This window comes from Plecotus auritus, assembly GCF_963455305.1.
Source record: "Plecotus auritus genome assembly, chromosome: 3".
Classification (NCBI taxonomy): Eukaryota; Metazoa; Chordata; class Mammalia; order Chiroptera; family Vespertilionidae; genus Plecotus; species Plecotus auritus.
Window position 1 is genome coordinate 103,564,601 of NC_137772.1, and position 26,587 is coordinate 103,591,187.

General features: G+C 41.0%; 1 protein-coding gene across 2 annotated transcripts in view; it reads right to left on the minus strand.

Annotated features, from left to right (window-relative positions):
• STARD13 (StAR related lipid transfer domain containing 13) overlaps window positions 1-26,587 on the minus strand; it is a gene marked incomplete at its 5' end in the record, with an annotated part of 319,233 nt that overhangs the window by 102,093 nt on the left and 190,553 nt on the right. For both annotated transcript variants that reach the window (XM_080659927.1, XM_080659926.1), the window contains 2 exons: window positions 1,579-1,660; window positions 6,489-6,560. In XM_080659927.1, coding sequence (XP_080516053.1) covers window positions 1,579-1,660; window positions 6,489-6,560 — 154 coding nt within the window. The remainder of the gene's footprint in view (window positions 1-1,578; window positions 1,661-6,488; window positions 6,561-26,587) is intronic.

The window sequence follows — 26,587 nt, forward strand, 5'->3', positions numbered from 1 at the left end:
AAGGTTATTTACACATCATACTAACATACATTTGTTTCTCTTATTGTCACAAAAGTTTTGCTCATCATTACTTTCCTATTAAACTACCATCTTTTCTATGTCAAATGCAGGATGTACTAGAAAGACCACTGGATTATAACTTACAAGGACCATAACATATAAAGGTCAGTTCATCCCATTACTAGTTGTGTGGCTTTGGAAAAATGACTTGTCTCCTGTAACTAATATTTATTTCCAGCCCTGGACTCTCTGGGACTTTTCCATAGGAAATTTCAAATTCCCAGATACATACAAATTCTTATGTAGCTCTTAATTATTCAGAGATATATAATGATTACATTGGCATTTTACTATTACCCAAATTTTAATTACTTATTTTTTCATGTGCTCATGCTTTATTTCTTCAACTAGATTTCTCCAGCCAGATTATAAATTCTTTGAGGGGAGGGAATTATTTATATGCTAGAGGCCTGGTCCATGAAATTCATGCACTTGGGGGCGGGGGTCTATGCTGGCAGTCAGACATCCTTAGTGCTACTGAGGAGGTGGGAGGGGCTGCTGCGCTTGCCAGCCATAAGCCAGGCTTCTGGGTGACCGGCGCTCTCCTGCGCACCTGCTCCCCAGTGGTCAGTGCACATCACAGCGATGAGTTGTTCTGTTGTTCGGTCGATTTGCATATTAGCCTTTTATTATACAGGATGGTCTTTGGTTGATTATCTCCCACCTACAAGGGCCGGGAAGGGACGCAGGATGTTGGCCAGCTGGAGAGGGACCACAGGAGGGCTCCAGGGCATGTCCAGCCTGTCTTGCTCAGTCCCAATTGGCCAGACCCCAGCAGCAAGCTAACCTACCAGTTGGAGCATCTGCCCCCTGGTGGTCAGTGCATGTCATAGCTATTGGTCGACCTGTCGACTGTCTGGCCTCTGGTGGTCAGTGTACATCATAGGGAGCAGTTGAGTGGCCTTAGCATATCATTAGCATATTACACTTTGATTGGTTGAATGGATGACCGGAAGACTGGACACTTAGCATATTGGGCTTTTATTATATATGATACATCTTGGTCTTCTTATAGCATCTATCACATAGGCTTAAATATTCCAAGTTGCCAATATAATTACTTGAGCTTACATATTCCAGTTTTCTGATATAATCACTTGACTTGCAAAAAATATAGGTGAATTGGACATACTCCTGGAGATTTTCAGGGCCTTCCTTGACCACACATGCTGCTTTCTCCCACTAACCCCCACTAATCCACCCACAACCCCAACCACTGTCTCTAGCCTCATCTTGTTTTACTTTTTTCATATCATTGCACATTCTCTGAGATAACCTCTCCTTCTCCCTCTCTTTTTCTCTCACTCTCTCTTTCCTTTTATAGTCTATTTTTGAAGCCTCTTACTAAGATTTAAGCTCCATGAAACCAGGTCTGATCATGCTCACCATAGTATATACTTAGAACCTGGACCCATGCCTGGCACTCAATGAAGTTAATGAACTATTGAACTCACTCCTCAATATAGGGGTGCCTATTGGAAACAATTGAAAGAAACAAAAGTACTTCACATGATTTACCTGTAAAGAGGTTCTACAAGGTCCTTTTCAAGAAAATCATGATCGTTTTTAACAGCCAAAATGTTGATGGGAAACTGTGAATCTGAAAGAGAGAAAGAGGGAGACAAAAGTATTTATGTGCCTTGTTTTATCTGAATAGACACACATGTTCAGGCCACCATGTTTTTGTACACAGGAATGATATTAACAGCAGTTACTCTTCATTGATGGGGAGTATGAGGGTACTGTTTAAGATAGCAAGCAGTTTTATTTTCATCACAATAAATGCTTTTAAGGATACAAAAAAAGAATGAAATATGAGAATAACCAAGCACTTGTGCCGGAAACCAATCATTCTACCACTAATAGAAAGATGTGGCCAGGAAACTGGGAAGACTGGTCCACAAACTTAATTGTTTTAATCACTCACTGTTTAGTTGAAACATTGTTAGCTGAAGCAGCCTTCACCTCTGTTTGTTTCATGTAAATTTCTGTTATTGGAATTTCCTGCCTAAAGGTTATGGGCTTATCCCATAGTCTCAATAAAAGGGATTGCAAGGCCAGAGCAGGTGGTAGTCCTTCCACTAGAGTTGGGCTCCCGCCTGGCCCCCAATATTCCCAAATTAATACTTTTCCAAGTCTCTTTTCATTTGTGTGCGGCCTTCTCCAGAACCCGAACCCTGAACTGGAACCCTGAACCACACGGGACGTGAAAGGGGTTCCCACACACTTGACTTTGGATAGGACTGAATACTAAAGTCTGCATTTTTATAGCTCATCATTATCAAAACATTTGCCTTTATGGAGAAAAGCTTTTATATTTTCCTCATTGACATAAGGCTCTCACTTGTATCCTGACCAGTTCATGAATTGTTGGTTTGTATTGATTTTTCTTTAGAAAGGACATTTTCCAAAACACCCGAAACTCAATGGCCTCGAATTTTTCTTTTGTAGCAAAATCCTGAATCACTTTAGCATATAAGCAAAATACTCAAACAACTAATTTTATCCAAAGAGAAAAAAGGAATTCCACCATCATCACTTTTCTCCAGTCTATTTATGCCAGTGTTGGAGGTCAAGGGCAATATTTAAGACACTGTTAATTTTAGGTACCTCATTCAGAGTAAAAATCTGAAGATCATTGTAATAGAGGCCTTAGCCAAATGTCACAGACAATATCAGTTCACTACCATTACCCTGCCATTCTTTCTCTTCCTCATTTTATATTTTGTACCTCTTCCATCTTGCCAGTCATAAAATACGGCTAGGGCAGTGGTTGGCAAACTCGCGAGCCGCGGTTTGCTGCTCTGTTGACTAATGAGTTTGCCGACCACTGGGCTAGGGGTATGTAAATCTTAATACAATTTGGAAATAGAAATAATTCTTCTTCTGGTGAAAAAAAGTAATGAGTGAATTCTAGGTTGTGCAAGAATGAAGACAGTCTTGTTCCGTGAGGGAGGAAGTGTGTGTAGTGTGTGTCCTGGTTTTCAGTCCTGGCTCTGCTACTCTCTAGCTGTAGAACCGGGTTCAAGGCACTTAACCCCTTCTGGGCCTGTTCCTTCATCTGGAAAATGGGCATGAGGTTTGTTGTGAATATTAAATGAATCTATATATATAAAAGCCTAAGTGACTGTTACCACTGGTCGACCAAATGACTGGTTGACCAAACGACCAGTTGTTATGACGCGCACTGACCAGCAGGGGACAGATGCTCAATGCAGGAGCTGACCCCTGGTGGTCAGTGTGCTCACACAGCCAACCTCCTGCAGCCAGCCAATCTCCTGCAGTCCCTCCTCCTGGCCGGCCAGCACTGATTCGCCCCAATCAGGACTGGGCAAGATTGCCCTGATCGGCTCAATTGCCAGCCAGGCTGAGGGACCCCAACAGTGCACAAATTTATGCATTGGGCCTCTAGTAGTTATATAAATTGCTTTGAATAGTACCTGACACATTGAATGTTCTACATAGTGTTTGCTATTATCTTTATTACATTCATTCAGTGAACTAGTGGCCCAGTGCACAAATTTGTGCACATTGAAAGGAAATTAATTGGAAAAAATATTTTAATATCACTATTCACCCTTTCTCTGTAATAGAAGTGTCAACCAAATTCACAATCGACAATGACAGATTGAAACACATGTGTGCGACTGGCGCTAGCGAGAGCTTTATATACATATAGATAAACTTGCTTAATTAGATCTGCATTTTGATTTAGCTAAACTTTTACCAGCCCAATGAAGCACCCCAACTTCTCTTTCAGGTAATTGTCAGCAACACAACAGTAAATATTAACACAAAGGAGATTAATATTGTAGATCATGCAGGGAGAACAAAGGGTAAAATATTTAACTGCAGCAGTGTTTGACTATATTCTGAGCAGTGAGAAAAATTGAAGTCATTTTCAAGGTCCACCATTTCTTACTTCTTTTCAGTCAGGTCAAGTTTCTAAGCTTTCTAAATCTCCATTTTCTGGCTAATGAAAAGAAAATAGGATTCCACTGAGTCTCCTATCTACCTACTCTAGGACATCTGTGAGGATCAAATGAGATGAGGCATGGAAAAACACTTCACAGACATTTGACTAAAGTGTAAAATGTTTCCACCTGGCTATAAAGCAAGTTGTGTTCCTTGGCTGAAGAAACTCCAAGGAGGCTAATTGTGACATCATTACCCAGAGCCCTCAGCCACTGTTTCCGGGCTGGGCTGGGCTGTGAGCCACATTTTGCACCATGGGTTCTTGGCAGCATTGGCTGCAATTTGATGGGCTGTCGCTCCAGGGCCTATGTCCCACTTGGGGGAAGCCAAGTGTTGCTTTGTGGGTACCAGGTCTGTGGTGCCATTTCTCTGTATATGGCCAGTGCACATTATGGCAGCTCCTGTGTTCAGCGTCTGCCCCCTAGTGGTCAGTGCGCATCATAGCGACCAGTCAGTCAGTCAGACACTTAGCATACTAGCCTTTTATATCTATATAGATATGGCTTAAACCAGCCGTGGGCAAACTACGGCCCACGGGCCAGATCCGGCTGTTCTATCCGGTTCTCTTGCTCTCCCCTCCGCTCCTTTACTTTGAATTTATATTAGTTCACACAAACACTCCATCCATGCTTTTGTTCCGGCCCTCCGGTCCAGTTTAAGAACCCATTGTGGCCCTCGAGTCAAAAAGTTTGCCCACACCTGGCTTAAACACAATCTTACAGACACATTTTACTGATGAGGTATCTTTACTTTTTTAGCGATTTATACCCTTCACATTTAAGTCACATAGTATTTTGACTTTACAAAAAGAATGTATATTATAGCAGAAAATATTAAAGCTCAAGAGACTGTGATTTTAATTCTGACTCTTCTACCTTTAAACCTTGGAAAAGTCACAACTTTTTTGGGCCTGTCTTTCATAATCAGTGAATTGGGAGTGGTGGGTGGGAGTGAGGTTTGATAAGGCCAAAATGATAAGACCCTTCCTTGCCTAAAAGGCTATAATTCTATAAAAAAATTATCAGAGCTTCTAGACTTCAAAGCACATGCATAGATATGCTCTCCTTTTATCTTCACAGAATTTAAACAAGAGAAGTAGAATAAGTGATTTTTGTTTTATTTCATTATTTTAAATTATAAAATGGAGCTTCTGCATGAGTGAATGAGATTGACCATGAGTACAGGTTAATTTTGTTGATTCTTTCTACACTACATACATTTTTAAAAATTTATCTTTATTATTGAAAGTATTACAGATGTTCCTTTTTTACCCTAATGGTCCCCTTACCCTCATACAGTCCCCTCTCCCAGGCCTTCACTATACCACTGGCTGGGTCCATAGGTTATGCATATATACATATAAGTTATTTGGTTAATCTCTTTTGGCCCCCAACTTCTCTCTGAGATTTGTCAGTCTGTTTCTCATAAATTTTATGCTATCAGGAAGAGAAGTTGATATTGTTTCCTATAGCCTGCAATGGACTGTTGCAATGAATGGTAAGTAAATCCTCCTCAGATTATCTTGAGTGTGCCATCTGCTTACTGTTGGGATCCTAAGGACTACACAAGTAGTTAGAAGCCTTGTTTATAATTAAGGGATAAGTAAAATATAGGTGAATAAGTTTATTAACTATCAATTAAAACATAAATGAAAGGAAGTATTATACTCGCAATAAAAGCACTTTACTTAAAACCCCCCAAAATCACATATACCTTAAAAATCTTACCTAATAATAGACAAACATGTAAATTGACTGTACCTCCGCAACACCCACAGCCAATCAGGAGTGAGTATGCAAATCAACCCAACAAAGATGATGGGTTAATTTGCATATGAGGGGGAGGGGAAGCAGTGAAGGGAGCTACAGGAGCGGTGCTCCGGCTGGGAGTGAGGACTTGCAGGCTCCTGGGCAGCCCAGGAGCGAGGACTTGCAGGCTCCCGGGTGGCTGGGAGCGAAGCCAGGGGAAGGAAGGCCTATTCTTGCACGAATATCGTGCAATGGGCCTCTAGTGTTCATATAAAGTTAGCAGAACTGAAGATAAGCCTCAAGACAACTAGTTTTGTTATTTCTAGGAAAATTTTCAACAACTAATTTATTGTACTTTTAAGAAAACTAGAGTAATGAAGAAGAAAAAAAAATTAAAAAGAACAAAAAAGGAAGTGAAGAAGAGCTACCCTGGCAAAACACTGAAGGAAAAGATAGAGTCAGAAATGATGGTAAAGAGGTAAGCAGAAATGTAGAACAGAAAGAAAAATAGGCTTGGGAAACAATACTTATTCCCAAATTGGCATCAGTATAAGCCCTGGCCATCACAAAGCTGAAGGAAAGAGACAGGAAAGAAATAAACAAAAAAAGGTAAGAAAAGACTTAGAAGTCAAAACATAGCACAGCATAAATGCACTTTATTTTGCATTATTCTCCTTATAAAGAGTGACAGGAAGGACAACTTACCCTCATATAACTGAGCGTATTGTGGGAACCCAGCAGCACGGAGCCAGTCACATGCTTCCTTTGCCTCAATTTCTGAAAAATACAAGAAGGGAAAAGAGTGAGTTAAAAGGTCACACTAGCACTCTACTTTCTTAATCAAAAAGAAACTGGTGAGCACTGTGTGCAAGTTATTACAAAGTGACATTGTTCTCAGGTGTGTTGAAGTGGGCCTTCCCAGAAATGAGTGTAAAATGAGCAGGTATCTCCAAGGTACTTGTTATGTGTCTATTAAGATTATCTTCAATGTCAACAGAGAAAAACGTCTTCATTTATACAGCAGGAAACCAGGGGAGTAGGGAGGAGAAAATAGTTCTTATGATACTTTTTTAAAATAATTTTTTAACTTCAAAAATAAGGCTAAGAATAATTATGAACATTCCTTTATTCTTTTACTCTTGGGATAATGAAAGAAAGAATACAATTGGGTAGTCTAGGAAAGTGTATTTTCTCATGAAGAAAGATATTACAAAAATCCAATGTATCATTATTTCTTTAAACTTCCAATGGCTTTAATTCCCTGTGCCTTATAACGCGATGTCCATTCACCAAGTACATTATAATGACTTCAGGCTGCAGAGTGCTGCTTATCTAGAACTGAGACTTGAGTCTGACGGGCCTTTTAGAACCACAGAGGGCCAAACTCAAGAAGTTCATGTATCCTCTGGATGACCATTTGTGGTGTGGACGTACCAACAGCTTGGAGACCACCTGCTTGGAGATGCTGCAGAGGGAGAGGAGAGGAGTCTATGGTATGTGAACCAGGTCACTACTTGATCTTGTGAATCCTGGATCATTTCCCAACCACAACTCTGTTAAAGAAATATGAGTGCAAGGGAAAAGAGGTTCATCTGTCAATAGTCCAGTTTCTCCAAAGGAAATTAAACAGTATATTATTACAGGCCCCTTACTTTGCTGTTGGGAAGGAGCCTGATCAGGCCTTGAATTTGCATTTACTCTGATGTTCGTTTTCCCCCCACAGTGAAAGCCAAAGTGTACAGGGAGTTTGGGGGACCACTGCACAAAAATGATCTATAGGAACATCTGTGGCTGTGAGCCTATACATCTACCCTGAAAGCTCAGTGTCTGTGACGCATAATGTTTAATGTGACAGAACTATCTGGTATGTACTAGGGAAACAAACCAATGGCCAGATTTTGTATAAGCCCCTAAAGGAAGAGCAAAAACCAATACTCCTCTACCACTGATCTGGTTAGACACGGACTGAAATCTGCCATTAAATTCAGGGAAAAAGAGTCTGTTGGTGACTTTTGTCCCAGAATGCCTGCTTCTTTTGGCATCCCCTAATCCACTGTTATTCTAGTGATTGACAGTTTCTAAATTCGGAGTGTTTTCCTTGACATAATTGCTACTAGCATAGACCTAAAAGTACTTGTTCCTGCCATGTACACATCATTCAGAAATGCCCAGGGCACCAACCTGGAAATAAAAACTTTGGGAAATATCTCTATCAGGAGGAGTATCTCTGAGATCCACAAATGCAGTTCAAGACCTTCAGCTGAACTGTTCTGTATTGGCTAAATTAGGGTTTCCCTTCAGAAGATACAAAAGATACAAAAGGCAACTACTTTAAGGCTCAAAGTTCTATTTAGTACTAATTTGAGAGTCCTTCTGTGAAGGCTTTCACTTGGAAAATTACACAAGAATTTCAGGGGTAGTAGGAAATGCACGTTCTGACTATAATATGTAGAAAATGAGGTGAATTACTACTAAAAATTTGCCTCCAAAATTTTAAGCTTCAAATTTGCATTTTAGTTTAATAGCCTATCTAATAAAGAGGGAATATGCAAATTGACCATCACACCGATAACAAATGGCTGCGCCCACAGCGGAGGCAGGGATTCCATAACACAAGATGGCTGTGCCCACAGCAGAGCCGGGGATCCTGTAACACAAGATGGCTGCGCCCACAGCGGAGGATGAGTTCCCATAATGAGCCTTAATGAGCAATCAGCAGGGACCTGAGGCTGCTTGGCACTGGGCTGGGGCAGGGAACCTGAGGCCATGGCCCCGCCTGGTGGGGCTTGACAGGGGACCTCAGGCTGCACCCCGTGGCCCGGGCCAGGGTACCTCAAGGCATGCCCCCCACCTGGCGGGGCTTGATGGGGCTGGGGCCATCAGGGTCTGGAACTAGCCCAATGGGGGTGGGGCCGGCTGGGTCTGGGTCTCGTGTGAGGTGCACATGGGTGGGCAGGGACTTGACTCTGGTTCCCATGGCATGCCCCAGACTCTGACAGGAGGAAGATTTTCATGTACATTTTACTAATTTTCTTTCATCTCTGACACTTCTATTATAGAGAAAGGGAAAATAGCAATATTAAAATATTTCCTCTAATTAATTCCATTTTAATGTGCATGTATTTTGTGCACCGGGTCACTAGTAGTATAATAATGAAGAAATATCTAATTTCTTAATTGTTCTACTTAATTATGAGGCAGTAGGTCTTAGAGAAGCACAGATTTATGTATTTTCTATTTGAACTACATGAATAGTATTCCTTTTTCTATTTTTAAAAATATATTTTTATTGATTTCAAAGAGGAAGGTAGAGGGAGAGAGAGATAGAAACATCAATGATGAAAGAGAATCATTGATCAGCTGCCTCCTGTATGTCCCCTACTGGGGATTGAGCCTGCAGCGCAGGCATATGCCCTTGATTGGAATCGACACTGGAACCCTTCAGTCCAGCAGGCCAGTGCTCTACCCATGGAGCCAAACCAGTTAGGGCTTCCTTTTTCTATTTTATTATAACTTTTACTACTATGGAAATTCAGTGTTAAGCAGGAAAATCCCAGAAAAACAGACCACAAAGAATAAGTGGAGTAGAACTCGAAGGAAGGGGCTCTATAACATAAAAAGCTCAAAGAAGAGTGGGAAGTGAACTTATAAAAAAGTATAGAGTCTGTCAGCCTAGGGAAGGGGTTGGGGTAGGGTGTGGCTCAGACACTGGAGAAAGAAGGACAATGAACTGGGGGAATGGTAGGCAGCAGAGGTCCCTATAGAAAAACTTTCAGAACTGAAGACCTGGGTTAGGTAGTGGAATAAGGCTCAGGCTAACCTGGAAAATTTCACTTAAAGTCTCTCTAAATCACTTTATTTTATAAGAGCAACATAGATAATAAACTGAAATCCTACCCATACATAAAGATAAATAATCAAATCTCAACCAGAACCCAACTGAATCAAACCCTTAAACATGCTGATATTTTTAATGCGTAGGAATTTTGCTTTTCTATCTCAGAGTCAGATGACAACAAAAACTGTAATTTGTAAATAATAAATGAAAAGAAGCCACACCCCAGCCATGGCTTGGCTCCTTACCATCATTCCCCACATCTAACTCACTAATCTATTTCTGAAATGTCTCTCAAACACATCAACCCCTCCTCCTCACCACTCCAGCTGTAGGCCACCTTGATCTATCAATTTAAGGGCAAAATGAACTCTTTTTTTTACTACCTAGTGACAAAGCAAACGAACAAAATAACCTGGCATAATTAACCACTACAAATTTGACTTTGCCTATCGAGTTGACGTGGAGAAAAAAAAAAAGCCTTCACTTTTATTGATTCTGCACCTATTAAAACCTATCAGCTAAATGCTAATCTTTTCCTCAAGGCATATTACCCTTGCAGTGGCCAAAATGATTATAGAATAAAAAAGAAATCATTACTGCCAGTGTTATCATTTCATAAATATTTACCTAATAAGAGTTCAATGATATTTGAGGAGTGTATGAAAATCTTTTTTACTGTACTCTTGCTAGCCAGTATAACCCTATATAATAAAAGCATAATATGCTAAGTGTCTGATCAATTGGTTGACCGTTCGGTCGACTGCTTGACCAGTCGCTATGATGCGCACTGATCACCAGGGAGCAGATGCTCTGACTGGTAGGTTAGCTTGCTGCTTGGGTCCGGCCGATCAGGACTGAGCAAGAGGGCTGGACATGCCCTGGAGCCCTCCCATGGTCCCTCCCTGGCCAGCCCGCCCCCATCAGCCCCAATTTGGACTGGGTGAGACAGCCTCGATGGGCCAAGGGACCCCACCTGTGCACGAATTCATGCATCAGGCCTCTAGTCCTATATGATAAAAGGCAAATTGTCCCCTAGACCAGGAGTTCGACCAGGAGTTCAGCTGGGATTTTGACCAGGGGGCAGGGCTGGCCTGACAACCGCCCATGAACCCGCCCCCAAGCTGGCCCAGCCTGATTGGTCCCTATCCGGGGTGGGCTGGCCAGACCCCACCTGTGCATGAATTAGTGCACTGGGCCTCTAGTCCTATCTAATAAAAGAGTAATATGCAAATTAACCATCACTCCATTACACCCACCAGCCACACCCACCAGCCAATCAGGAGCAAGTATGCAAATTAACCCAACCAAGATGGTTGCGGCCACAGAGAGAGCAGGAGGGAGGCTTGGGTTTCCCCAGCAATGGAGGAAGCCAAGCTCTCTGCACACCCTAGCTGGCCCAGGCCTCCACTACAGACTACAAAGTTTCAATTAGGGAAGATAAATAAATCCCAACAAAAGTGGCAGCAGCCACTGAGCTGGAGAGAATAGAAGGCTAGGGTTGCCCCCGGCGACGGAGAAAGCCAAGTTTCTGCAGCCCTGGCCTGCCTTGGCCTCTGCTTAAGGCTACAAAGTTTCAATTATAGAAGATAAATAAAACCCAACAAAAGTGGCGGCAGCCACTGAGCTGGAGAGAATAGAAGGCTAGGGTTGCCCCCGGCAATGGAGGAAGCCAAGCTTCTGCAGCCCTGGCCTGCCTTGGCCTCTGCTTAAGGCTACAAAGTTTCAATTATAGAAGATAAATAAATCCCAACAGAAATGGCTGCCACCACGGAGCAAGCAAAAGGCTTGGCTCCACTCCAGGCTACAAAGTTTCAATTGTAGAAGATAAATAAATCCCAGATACCAGGGCCTCCGCTTGGGTCTCCAGGTGGTGTGGCCAGCCTGCAAACCACCACAGGCCCCTCGCCCAGGCTGCCCCACGCCCCAAAGGAACCCCCACCCTGATCTGGGACACCCTTCAGGGCAAACCAGCTGGCCCCCACCCATGCAACAGGCCTCTATCCTATCTAATAAAAGAGTAATATGCAGATTGACCATCACTCCAACACACAAGATGGCTGCCCCCATGTGGTCAAAGATCCTGCCCCCATGTGGACACAAGATGGCCACCACAAGATGGCCAGCAAGGGAGGGCAGTTGGGAGGGACCAGGCCTGCAAGGGAGGGCAGTTGTGGGCGATCAAGCCTGCAGGGGAGGGCAGTTAGGGATGACCAGGCTGGCAGAGGAGGGAAGTTGGGGGTGACCGGGCCTGCAGGGGAGGGCAGTTAGGGGAGACCCAGGCTTGCAGGGGAGGGCCGTTAGGGGTGACCAGGCCTGCAGGGGAGGGCAGTTAGGGGCAATCAGGCTGGCAGGGGAGCAGTTAGACATCAATCAGGATGGCAGGGGAGTGGTTAGGGGGTGATCAGGCTGGCAGGCAGAAGCGGTTAGGGGCAATCTGGAAGGCAGGCAGGCAAGCAGTTGGGAGCCAGCAGTCCTGGATTGTGAGAGGGATGTCCGACTGCCCATTTTGGGCAGTCGGACATCCCTTGAGGGGTCCCAGATTGGAGAGGATGCAGGCTGGACTGAGGGACACCCCCCGCCCCGTGCACGAATTTCATGCACCGGGCCTCTAGTATTATATAATAGCTTTAAGGGTCATTACAATCACATTTTCACAGTTTCATTTTTTCTGTATTTGCCACCCATACCTGACCCTGTAGTTCCAGAGCTATAAAGAAAAGCAGCAACCTATAGCAAGTTCCCCCATGAAAACCTAAATATGGGGTGGAACCAGAGAATGCCCTAGGACAGACCTCTATGGAGATTATTGCATTATGTTACTGAAGAAAATGTAATCTACTTGGCTTAGTATCATGATCAAATTTCAATAAAAATTTGTAATTATTATATATAAAAACATTTCCTTTTTACTCTGAAAGGTATCTATTTTTACTTGTCCAACATCTTTCCCCACTTCTTCAAATAACAGAACTCTCTACCTTAAGAACCTCTTCTTTGTGGTTTAGGTGGGGCTGGCATCCCTTTTTGTCCCAACCACACTCCTTGGTCACCACCACCCACACAGGGATGATGTGCTTCTTAAGAGTACCCTACCCCCCTTAGTCTAAGAAGACCAAAGAATTTTGGTATCTTAAGTCAACAGTTGTTTGGGGGCTGAAATCAACTAGTGGAAAAAGTGGATATCAAACTTTTTCAATTGGTGCTTGATCTGTACAATCCTCCCCCACCCCACCCCCCAAAAAACAAACAAACAAACACACCTCTTCACTCAATAAATCCAGAAGATGGTTTTGTGCTTGGCATATTCTGCCAGGTATTTGTGATTCTACTTGAAGGAGAGTTACTTGCTTTGCCTCAGTTGTACATGCTTAGAGCATGATGTGACCTCTGTCCAGACACAGTGGAGGGGGGCTGTCTCACTGGCCGCCCAATAAAATGCACAGCAATGGGCATGATAATAAAGATACTACAGAAATTAACCATGGCTTGCAATGCTGGTCTTAAAAAATATTATCATGTTCTTAATTATACATGCTCAGGGGTGAAAACACACAAAAAAAATACAGAAAGGTACAATTAAAGAAAAAAAGTCAACTCTTGTCCCATTACTAACACATAATTCAATGTATTATTTGTCAAAATGGTAATACGGTAATATCTTTGGGCTACGAATTTTTTCAAATTGATGTTTATTTTTTTAAATTTATTTTTGAAACAGCCAATTATATTTCACTGCTGGGAGGTTATACCATCAAAGCAAGACAAAACAGTTCAGTAGGACTGCATTAATGAAGACTGAGCATGGAGAAGGCTGGAAGTCAATATGACTGAAAAGAGATTTACAAGATGTGTCTGTAAAGAAATATCATGGCCTGGTGGGTGTGACTCAGTGGTTGAGCATTGACCTGTGAACCAGGAAGTCATGGATTGATTCCTGGTCAAGGCACATGCCCGGGTTGTGGGCTCCATCCCCTTAGGCAGTTGATCAATGATTCTCTCTCATCATTGATGTTTCTATCTCTCCCTCTATGAAATCAGTAAAAAATTATATAGATATAGATATAGATATAGTTATATAGATATAGATATAGATAGATATATATAGATATATAGATATAGATATAGATATAGATATATAGATATAGATATAGATAAAGATATAGATATAGATATAGATATATAAAAGAAATATCATGTAGTGAGTTTGGATACAGTCAGGTGGACAAGGCTCCAGAGGGCTCAGTCAAGTAAGGAATTATATTGAGCTCAAGAAATTTGCGTCCCAGGTTTGCAGGTCTCCTCTCATGTTATAGTCTCATTAAATTTTCAATCTGGTGTTTCTAGAGTGCTCAGGAACAGTGTGTTCACCCAGCTAAGCATTTTAAGTACATTTTGGTTTACCTTAATCTCGGCATAGCAAATTCCCATAGCTAACCCAAAAGAATACCATTCCTTCTAAATGACCAAAAATTTAAATTTGAGTCACATTAAATTTTATTACCACCAGAAAACTAGCTGGCTAGAAGGAACCTGGTTTACTGTGGATAGTTTATAAAATTATTATATACGGGCATATATGTTTATGTTGTTGTTACAAATCTCCTGCAATTCAATGGACAACTTGGCTCCAATTTAAGTAGATCTTCTTTCTTAAATGCTCATCAAAATTACTCAAGAAGAAAAGACATCGTGGATATCCATGTGACTTAGAAAAGCAGGTTTGAGGGAGAGAAACCAAGATGGCGACATAGGTAAACACCTGAACTTGCTACCTCAAACAACCAATTCAAAACTACAAATAAAAGACAAAATGGACATCATCCAGAACCACAGAAAGGCTGGCTGAGTGGAAATTCTACAACTAGAAGGAAAGAGAAAAGCACACTGAGACTGAGAGGAGCTGTGGAAGTAAAGTGCAGAGGTATGGAGGCGCATGCAGAAAGGGCTGGCAGCTGAGGACGCAGTTGTCTTTTTCAATCAGGAGGGAGACACAAGCTCTTGACTGCTCTGAACTCCAGTTCTGGGCGAGACTCTGGGGACCCAGACTCATACAGGGAGAAACTGGACTGTCTGGCATCGGGCAGAATTCAAGGGCAGCTTTCTCTAAGAGGTGCTTGCAGCAATTACCGAGGGACACTGAGACCCGGGGGCCTCTTAAGGCAGGGCTGAGGGTCAGCCATAGCTGTTTTATCCACTCTGTTAATTCCCTGAGACCCCACCCCACCCAAGCTGTGTGAAGAGGCTTTTGCATATGAATGGCCTGGCCCTTTGCAATCTAAAATTACCTAACAAGCTGCAGCTGGGTCAGAGAGACCCAGAACATCCAAAAGAAGGCCCAAGGCCCCACAGCAGCTTGCATTGCTTCACACCTGGGCCTCATCTGGGCACCTCCAAACCCCAAACAAAGAAAAGGAATCTGCAGATCTCTCCATAGTTCCTGCTGGTTGGCCTCAGGCAGAGGCTAAATTAGCACCTCCTTAGAGATCCAAGAGCCAGTGTACCCAGGGGTCAGAGTAGGACCATCCTGATTACAACGCCTCAGATCCATAAGAGACACACTCAGGGGGCAGACTCAGTGAGCACCAAAGCCCCACTGAAGCAAGTCTTGCCCCAGAAGGGTTTCTCCAGCACAGAAGTTCTCCCATCGTAGACACAGCTGACTCTCACAGCCAGTTGGCCTGGAGGCCAATTCCTCCCAGTGATACCAACAACAATCAAGGCTTAACTACAATAAGACTGTGCACACAGCCCACAAAGGGGTGCACCAGGAGTGTCCACCTCAGGTAACTGGGGAGGCTGAGACACCTAGCACACAAAGCCACTCTATCAAGGGAAGCAGCCAAAATGCGGAGACAAAGAAACAAGTCACAAATGAAAGAAATGGAGGAAAGCAAACTACTGGATATAGAGTTCAAAACCACGGTTATAAGGTTTTTCAAGAATTTTCTAGAAACCGCCGATAAATTTAGTGAGACCCTCAAGGATATGAAAAAGGACCAACTAGAAATTAAGCATACACTGACTGAAATAAAGAATAATATACAGAGATCCAACAGCAGACTAGAGGATCGCAAGAATCAAGTCAAAGATTTGAAATACAAAGAAGCAAAAAACACCCAACCAGAAAAGCAAAAAGCAAAAAGAATCCAAAAATATGAAGATAGTGTAAGGAGCCTCTGGGACAACTTCAAGAGTACCAACATCCGAATTATTGGGGTGCCAGCAGAAGAGAGAGAGCAAGATATTAAAAACCTATTTGAAGAAATAATGACAGAAAACTTACCCTACCTGGTGAAAGAAATAGACTTACAAGTCCAGGAAGCGCACAGAACGCCAAACAAAATGAATCCAAAGGGGACCACACCAAGACACATCATAATTAAAATGCCAAGGGCAAAAGACAAAGAGAGAATATTAAAAGCAGCAAGAGAAAAATAGTTAATTACCTACAGGGGAGTACCCATACGATTGTCAGCTGATTTCTCAACAGAAACCATGCAGGCCAGAAGGGAGTGGCAAGAAATATTCAAAGTTATAAATAGCAAGAACCTACAACCAACCAAGATTACTTTACCCAGCAAAGCTATCATTCAGAATTGAAGGTCAGATAAAGAGTTTCACAGATAAGAAAAAGCTAAAGGAGTTCATCACTGCCAAACCAGTATTATATGAAATGCTGAAAGGTATTCCTTAAGAAGAAGAAGGAGGAGGAGGAGGTAAAGATAAAAATTATGAACAACAAATACATATCTATCAACAAGTGAATCTAAAAATCAAGTGAATAAAAAATCTGATGAACAGAATAAACTGGTGAATATAATAGAATCAGGGCCATAGAAAGGGAGTGGACTGACAATTCTTGGGGGGAAAGGGGTGTGGAGGGTGTGGGAAGAGACTGGACAAAAATCGTACACCTATGGATGAGGACAGTGGCGGGGGGTGGGGGGGGGTAAGGGCAGAGAGTGGGGTGGGAACCGGGTGGAAAGGAGCTATGGGGGGAAAGAAGAGGAACAACTAATAATCTGAACAATAAAAATAAATAAATAAATAAATAAATAAATAAATAAATAAGAAAAGCAGGTTTGAGAACAGTGTTTTGTTGTTTCATTTAAACTGGATAACATGGTGGGCACCCTGTTTCTGAAAGATTATGGGTGACTTAACCACCACAACTTGTCAGCAATGGATGCAATTATCACTATTAAAGCATATCATAGGTATTAACGTTTCAACAGGCTCACAGTAGCTGGTTTAGGATGATTTCTATTGCTGAGTTAACTTAATTAGTTAACGTACTACTTAAGATAAATGGCTCCTTTGTCTTTAGATGGAATTTCTCAAGTGAAGTCCCTATGTATCAAAGGAAGGTGTATTTATTTGGCCATACACAAGGCCAGTTTTGTTAGTCAATACCAGAGTACCCATCCTGTCTATATATGGATCTGAATGACAAATGTCATATAGACCCACATACTAACACAATCTTTCTTCCTGGAGGGCTTTATAACCTTAATCACAAGTGCAGGATGAAACATCAAGTTTTGTAGTAGTAACAGACTTTGAGATTCCATGTCATGGTGTCAGGCTACATTTCTTTGCACTCTTTGTATACATAAATAGGTTTATTGCAATGTAAACGGTCTGAATAATTCTTAAATGTATACCAAATATTATTTTTTCTAATGTGCATAACATTTTCCTTGTATGGCATTTAAGTTACTAATAGGAGTAAAATACAGGTTATTTAGAATAAATTTAAGATGAATATTCAGGGGAGAATTAATAAACACCTATTTCAGTTCTCCATAACTTAAGACAACTTTTTCCTGGATGTGTAGCAAAATATCTTGCTGTCAGCTGATATACAACTATAGAAGAAAGAAATCTGGGAGATGTATACTAGTATATCTGTGACACTGAAATGTATTCAATTTACACAGAGATTCAAAGCTGTGTTTATGTGTATTTCTTTCTGGAACACATGAATCATAGACATGATGAGACATACTATTCCATCACCAATTCTTAATACCGGTATTGTTTCTCAGAACTTGTAACATCTTCTGCAAGTTGGATTCATAGCAAATCCAGTCACCTAAAAATCATTTCTATTATTGTAAAAGAGGATCAAGCAAAATGTTTTAAATCACTCTTTACCAGTGTGGTTGGGAAAATCCATACCTAAAGATGACAAAGACTGCTTATGTATTTAAACAGTGACTTTCCCAACCACACTAAAAATGTAATTTATATAAAATTTATTATTTATGTAAAATTTTACACACATTATAAGTGCTTTATATATGTTATAGTACATAACATATAAAACATATACAACTTTTAATTTATTTATTAATGTATTTAATTATTAAATTTATAATAAAAATATATATACACACAAACACATTTTATTCCTTATATATTCCCAATGATTCCCTGTTCTTTTCAGTTGCCATGTAATTTGCAGTTTTCCTCCAACTGGGAAGCATATATCTCCAATCCCATTGATCTTCTGCTTGGCCAGATGCCCCACTTTGGCCAATGAAATGTGAGCAGAAATAATATATGCTGGTTTCAAGCAAAACTCTGCAAGTGTCATCACCTAGCTCTGCCAGATCTCCTGCTCTTTTTGCTTTACCACAAGGCTAGCATGTCTCATATAGAGGCTATTCCTTCATCCGGGGCCCAAGAATGATGGCACAGGGGAAAAAGTCACAGCAGATGAGCTACTGACATGTGATGTGAGCAAGAAATAATTTTTTGTTTGTTTAATGTCACTACAACTTAGAAGACAATTAGTGATAGTGGCATAATATGGCATAAGCTAATTTAACACAGCTTCCAACCATTCATTCTGTAGATGAAGCACATACTAGGAACTGCAGACCCTGATTTCAATTTGAAACTATTACTGGATACCCATTAATGTGTCACAGCAATGAACACAATTATTCTTAGGAATCATTTCTGCCTGGAATTCTGCTGCCCTGCCCATAGTGCATGGCCTATATGAATTTGAAAAGTGTAAACAACCTTTCACATTCATCTTTCAAATGCATATGTGAATGTGTACAAGCACATTCACAAACTCTCTCTCTCTTACACACACACACACCACAGAAAGTCAAATGTTCAGTTGCATCTGAACCAGAACACTCTTCAGTGTGTGTGTGTGTGTGTGTGTGTGTGTGTGTATCTTATATAATAAAGAGGTAATATGCAAATTGACCCTCATGCCATTGCACAAGATGGCCACCCCCATGTGGTTAAAGATGGCCTCCACAAGATGGCCAGCAGAGGAGGGCAGTTAAGGGCGACCAGGCCATCAGGAGAGGGCAGTTGGGGGGGACCAGGCCTGCAAGGAAGGGCAGTTAGAGGCAACCAGGCCAGCAGGAAAGGGCAGTTGAGGGGACCAGGCCTGCAGGGGAGGGCAGTTGGGGCTGACCAGGCCTGCAGGGGAGGGCAGTTGGGGGTGACCAGGCCTGCAGGGGAGAGCAGTTGGGGGGGACCAGGCCTGCAAGGAAGGGCAGTTAAAGGCAACCAGGCCAGCAGGGAAGGGCAGTTGGGGGGACCAGGCCTGCAGGGGAGGGCAGTTGGAGGTGACCAGGCCTGCAGGGGAGCAGTTAGGCATCAATCAGGCTGGCAGGGGAGTGGTTAGGGGATGATCAGGCTGGCAGGCAGGTGAGCAGGTGGGAGCCAGCAGTCCTGGATTGCGAGAGGGATGTCCGACTGCCAGTTTAGGCCCGATCTCTCTACAGGAATCAGGCCTAAACCGGCAGTCGGACATCCCCGGAGGGGTCCCAGATTGGAGAGGGTGCAGGCTGGGCTGAGGGACACCCCCCCCCTCCAGTGCACAAATTTCATGCACCAGGCCTCTAGTGTATGTGTGTGTGTGTGTATATATATATATATATATATATATATATATATATATATATTCCTTTGTGCCCATATTCCTACTAATATTTAAAAATTATAAAAAGTATACCTCTCAATCTTAAAGAAAAATAAAGCAGAAAATATATGCTCTATCAGCCAAATAGTTTCTGACCAGACTGTTTTGATTTAAGTTTTCCATGAGGCAGAGTAGCTCTTTATTCTCCTCTTTCATTTGGTACAGATTGTTCCCACCAGGCACTTGTGGTATTTCTCAGGGAGACTGCATGCATACACAAGCACATGAATATCCCCAGGTCTTGAAGTTGTGGCCACTGTTGACCACTAAAGTCCAAGAGATCCTCCAGGTGGAGTCAGTTAAGCCAGTGGTTGGCAAACTCATTAGTCAACAGAGTGGCAAACCGTGGCTCGCGAGCCGCATGTGGCTCGCGAGCCACAGTTTGCCGACCACTGAGTTAAGCAACTAAAATGCAAGATAAGGGAACAGAGAGTGGATTCAGACAATTAGAAAGAGGGTCATGATTTGCAGGGTCATGATTGACCAGAATGCCTCCATGTTGACCCACCAAGACAATGAAACGTTGAATAACCTTTGTTGGGATAAGAATGTTAGCTTCTGGAAATGGCCTGTCTCTAACTCAGTTTCTTAGGCATCTCTTGGAAAGATGGAGAATAAGAGTGCATGATAGCTGACTTGAAGTTGGCTTCTCAGCAGAAGCTCTAGCCTCCACAGGTCAGCCAAACTGCCAGTATTAGAAGGTCCCTTGCTTATTCACTCTCTGTCATGCCAATGACTTCTTGCTGGGGGAAGAGCAACTATTTGGGACAAGTTCCACCACCACTAGAAAGTCAGTGTTCTTGGCTTTGTACAGGTGCTCTTCTATCCTATATTGCTTTAAGACTTTCAGTTTTTAAATGTTAAAATTAGGCATATCTTTAAGGAATCAAACCGCTTCTATATATACTTCCAGCCATAGCTGAACTAACTCAATTCTTTTATAGCTTTGGGTACTCCAATTACTCCAGAAGCTTTCTTGATAACCAGGGGGTAATGTACCACTCAGGACTCAAAAAAAGTACAGAATCTGACAGTGTAAAATAACTCCAAGGATCCTCTTCCAGTCTTTCAGTCCTTGTGGGACTGACAGGGCAAGATATACATCATCAAAGTTTCTGACTCCCAACTCAAGGCTTTGTGAATTTAACTTCTCAGCAACTGTAATCCCTCGATCAGTTGGGTCTAGTCAGTGTTTGCTTAAATCAATCCCAAGAAAAGATGAGCACAACTCAAATATAATTTTACTAGGGTCCCTCAGCCTGGACTGTGCCTTCTCGCAATCTGGGACTCCTCGGGGGATATCGGAGAGCTGGTTTCTGCCAGACCCCCACAGGCCAGGCTGAGGGACCCCACTGGTGCATGAATCCATGCACTGAGCCTCTAGTATGCATATGAGATCCTAGGTTAATCTCTTCCCGCCCTCCCGCTGCCCTCTTCCCTCTGAGATTCATCAGTCCGTTCCATGTTTCCATGCCTGTGTGTTGAGCATCTTGCCCCCCTGGTGGCCAGTGCACATCATAGCTATCAGCTGAACAGTCACTTAGGCATATATATATATATATATATATATATATATATATATATTATCTGACTATATATAAAAACTTGATAGTGTATGTTATGTGTGTATGTGCTTTATTTTTAAATATGTATTAGGAGCAAATATTTAGTGGGAATTTTTAAATGTGCCAATTTTCTGGATGCTTTCTATCTGTCTTACTGGCACTGCTTCTTTGAATGATTTTCTAAACACACATCAAATCCCAAATAGTAAGAACCAAATCAAAGAAACTTAAGTCTGTATTAAGTTTTCAGCTATTGTTTCATTTTTCTCCATATTCTTTAAGGCCAAAGACTGCTGAGTTTAGAGGTTAACTCTAAATACTGAGATTTTTATTTTGTAATCCATTATTGGCAGTGACATTAAATATCTCTTGTAGAAAACAAATTAAAATGAATTTAGGTAGTTGAAATAGCTTTATCTGATTTTTGGGAGAAAGAGATTAAGCTCCCAACTGAAGAGGTGAGAAATTTAACTGGCATGTTGGCACCCTTAAGACACTGAGATATGTCAGTGATTTATGTCATGCTGTGATCTAACCACATGACACACTGATGTTAATATCAATTGAGGCTTCTCATAAATGTATCCCAAATGTAATCAAATAGTTTTATAAAAGTTATATAAAGTATAGAAATATTTTAAAAGTTTAAAACACAAAAAGTGTTTAAATCTCTGAATAGTTCAATTTATAGGGTAACTTCTACTTTTAAAGAATTATTTAGACCATAATAATTATTGTCATAAAATCTTAGATGTTAGTCTTTAAATGTTAAGTGTAAGAGCATACTAGGAAATGGCAGGAATATGTGTCATGTCAACACACAGCTGCTTCTAAATGGAGTTTCAGGTTACTTTGCTTTATACAATATGAATAGCTTTGGGCATATGCCAATTTCTATCAACATAGTGAATATTAAAGACTTGACTAATATGTTTGCCCAAATTCTCACTGAAATCAGGTATAAAATAATCATTTCTCCTAAGAAAAGAGATAAAAGTGACAAAATTTCCTCTTAAATGAAATCTAAACCTAAGATTTGAAACACCCACACATATGCACAAAAACTAGGGCAAAGTATACTATAAAAGGAAAGAACACAAATCAACTTAGCAAATTTAAAAGTGTTACCGAGGATCCTTTAATTACTAAAGCACCAGCAAACTGGCACCATGGAAGGTTTTGGTGATACTATTATCCGATAACATGGATCTCCGGCCCCACTCAGGCCCGCACATTGTAAGAAACAACACCAGGACAGGCTAAGCACGGAAAGCCCGGGGCTCTAGCTGCATTCAAAGAAGGTGGCAAGATAGGTGAGAAGACTCAAGTAAAGATACTATACTTACTTAGATTTTAAAAATCAAATAAAAATAATTTTAATTTTCTGATACTCTATAAAAAGAAAGGAGAAGAAAAAAGAAAGGGAAAATTTGCTGTAATTCTATCACCTAGCAATTAACATTTTGTTGGTATAGTCTCTAATTCTTTTTTTTATGAAGCTGTGTGTGTGCATCTAGGCTAAGTATACTATTTTACATAATCTGTAAATGAAATTGTAATCTTTTTCACTTGACAATGCATTGTGAACCTCTTTCCATGACAACAGATGTTGTTCTCAAATATTCTAGATGGCTGAATAACATTCTTATTGCCATTACTTTAAAAAAGCATCCTCTTTTATCAATTCAGGCTTCCATAATTATGGGCTAAAATAATAAACCCAGTTCTCGGGAGGATTTAATTATAAATATAAAGAATTTTTCCAGAATGTGCATCCTGTTGAATGTATTTCAGGGAGTACTTCTGGGTAGACATTTCTCATGTTATTTTACATTCTGGATTAAGAAAATCTCATATGGTTTTCATTTCTATTCTCAGCAGACTTCAAAAAGGAAATTCTAAGTGGAAGTTTATGCATACACCAGAATTATGTTTAAATGATGCTACAGGGATGTCTTAAACTAACATAAGTCAGGAAGTTCAAAGTTAAGGGAGTCTATGTGACTTCTCAAATCTTTAAATAAGTAAAAGCAAAATGTGACCCAATTTCTAAAACTAGCAAATTCACCAAAAATGCATCTCTTTAGAAAAAAAAAAGTCTTATTTTTATGCAGGGTTAATGTTATTGCTTTAAAGGGGAGTTTAAAATGAAGATATATTCTAATTTAATTTTGCTCTTAACTAATGGCTTACCTATTACTCAAACAAAACTCACATTTCTTCTCTTATTGGATACTAATAGTTAGTTTTATTGATTTTTAAATATATATTTATTGATTTCAGAAAGGAAGAGAGAGGGAGAGAGAGAAACATCAATGATGAGAGAAAATCACTGAATGGCTGCCTCCTACACGCCCCCTACTGGGGATTAAGCCCGTAAACTGGGCATGTGCCCTTGGTTAGAATCAAACCCAGGACCCTTCAATCCGGAGGCTGATGCTCTATCCATTGAGCTAAACTGGCTAGGGCTGTTTTTATTGGTTTTAGAGAGAGCGGAAGGGAGAAAGAAAAATATTGATGTGAGCGAGAAACATCGATTGGTTGCCTCCTATATGCATCCTGACCAGGCATCAGACCTGCAACAGAGATATGTGCCTTAATCAGGAATCTAACCAGCAACCTTTTGGTGCACAGGACAATGCTCCAACCAACTGAACCACCCAGCCAGGGCTAACTTAAACACCTTTAAAGAGAGATCATGTGGTCTAGAATTTATTTGAACTATGGGCTTGATACTTAGTTTTATAAATTAACTTTTTTTAAAAAGTCAGTTTGTTTGGGAGATGTTCCTTTATATGAGGGCATAAGAAGGCTAACTGGACAAAATAGATAACACTGCATAAAGCTGATAGAAGCAAGGACCGAGTGCCAATCCTGGCTTCACCTGTCATTACCTCATAACCTTAGATAAGTTAACTTCAGCATATCTTAGTTTCCTTATCTATAAAATGGAAATAAACAACAGTGTCTACCTCAGAGCATTGTTATAAGGCTGAGATGAGTTATTGACTGTAAAGTGATTAGAGGAGTACCTGGGGCATGGCGTTTGTTACTATTACTTCAGTGGGGCTTATTGTTACTTCCCATAATAGCAAGTAGTGGTTCTGATGGTCTCCGGTTCTCTCCACTCAGCTCTCCTTCATTTGGCCTTCAGAAGTAGAAGACATTTGTCCAGACATCTGTTGAGTGCCCACGATGTGAAAAGCCTGTTGGAGGATGCATGGCTGTGGGTGACTGGGTCCTGCTCTGAAGGTCTCTAAGTCAACCAGGGAAGACAAAGACGCATCCAGGCATCACTACAATCCAAGAAAGTAAAAGCCTTCTGTAGCAGGACCAAATCCTCCAGCGATCAGAACAAGAAGGGGCATTTTGGAAAAGGTGACAAGAATAAAGCTTAGAAGTTGAGATGAAATTTGAGCTAGAAGATGCTTAGCTAACTGGTTCTTCCTGCAGCAATGTCCCTTCTGCTTTCCCACTGGTTTTGAGGCTGGCATTCTTGAGCATTTTGTTCCTTCCTTAAGTGGATGCTTATTCTTCTCCATCTGTGCCTGCAGGAGCACCTTGGGGCCAAATGCCACCAGTCCCTTTCACCCAAATTCTTCTGAGAGGAATCTCACAGACAATTCATTTTTTTTTTTGCATTCTAGAAGATCTCATTATATTCTTTCTGTTAAATAATACTGTATCATAGGAAGTCATGCTTCACACAATACAATGCTATTTAACAAGATATAATGAGAGTAAAAAATGAAATGTGCCACTGCAGAAAATGGCAATAGGGCCTCCACAGGCTGTTACTTTTAGGATATGAACACCAGGTTAGGGAAGACAGTCATGCGATGATAGTTTCCAATGTGCTGCCAGTTAATAAGTAAACTGTTAGCATGATATGTGGGAATCTCAAGGGCAAATGTGTTTAAATATTACCAAATACATTAGAAGCTTGGGAAAGAAATCTGTATCAGACATGTAGGTGCATTAAGGGAATTTCCTTCAGAAGATTATTTTTCCATGTTATGAGAAAAAACTGAACAAATAAATAAATTGTGAGCAAGGAATATAGGCTTCCTGTGGAGTAATGACTGGGAGAAGTTGGGGATTAATGTAGAGCCCAAGTTCAATGACCTCAAGGGGTCACGAATCTCCCAGACAGACTTCCTGTCAGGTCATTCCCACTATTAAAAACATCCTAGGTGTGTATTCAGGGATCTGCTTTGTGAGGAGGCAACTGGGAAAGTAATTCAAATACTTCAAATCATTTACATTTAAAAGCAAATAAATATTTTTCTTTTATGCTTAAAATAATTATAATTAATATTTCATGACTGCTCACATTATACCTAACACTGAACAGAAAATTTAGAAAGCAGTCCTCTTTGAATCTTTTTTCCCCAAAATAAGGAACACAAACATTTATTTATTTGTTAAAAATTGAGGTGGAATCTGTCTTGCTTAGACTAAGGCATGAAGTAGCAGTTCTTAACCTGTTGATTTTATTTTATTTTTTTATTTTTTTATTTTTATTATTATTTTTTAAATATATTTTTTATTGATATTTTACAGAGAGGAAGGGAGAGGGATAGAGAGCTAGAAACATCGATGAGAGAGAAACATCGGTCAGTTGCCTCCTGCACACCTCCCACTGGGGATGTGCCCACAACCAAGGTACATGCCCTTGACCGGAATCGAACCCGGGACCCTTCAGTCCGCAGGCCGACGCTCTATCCACTGAGCCAAACCGGTTTCGGCTTAACCTGTTGATTTTAGATAAAACTCAGAAGACTGGATACGCTTTGTAATCAAATATCGTTATGTAGGAGCTTTATTCGCTGAGGCTACATAGCTTTTATCAAATTCTCTGATTCACTTATTCTTCCTTTAAGGTACTCACATTTAGCCCAAGAAGGAGAAAGCTTTATGCACCTTGTCAGCTTCAAAGAGGGCCAACTTTCCCTGGCTCTGTTCCATGTGAGCTATCTTTTTTTTTAATTTTGGGACTTGGAGATATAAATAATTAGTTCTCTGTCTCTCCCTCTCTCACATACACACACACACAAATGTATATAGGTGAACATACATTCTGTAAACATATCATAAACAAAACTGCAAGCATCCTTAAATAAATAATTGAGATTTTGCATCTTTTTAAATTATGACTTTGCAAGCAGGTATACATCACCAGACTGGAAAACAGACTGCATCTTTGCATGTCCAGTTCTTAGTCTGAAGCAAATGAATATTGACTGAAAAACTATATTAAAAGGAAAATATTTATAGCTTTAAATATTTCTATGCCAACAAATACCTAAACCATTTTTTCAGATATTGAGGTCCCTCCAAACTCCCAGGGCTGTTCTAAATATGGGAACACTAGAGGCCCGGTGCACGAATTTATGCACCAGTGGGGTCCCTCAGCCTGGCCTGCGGGATTGGGCCGAAACCGGCT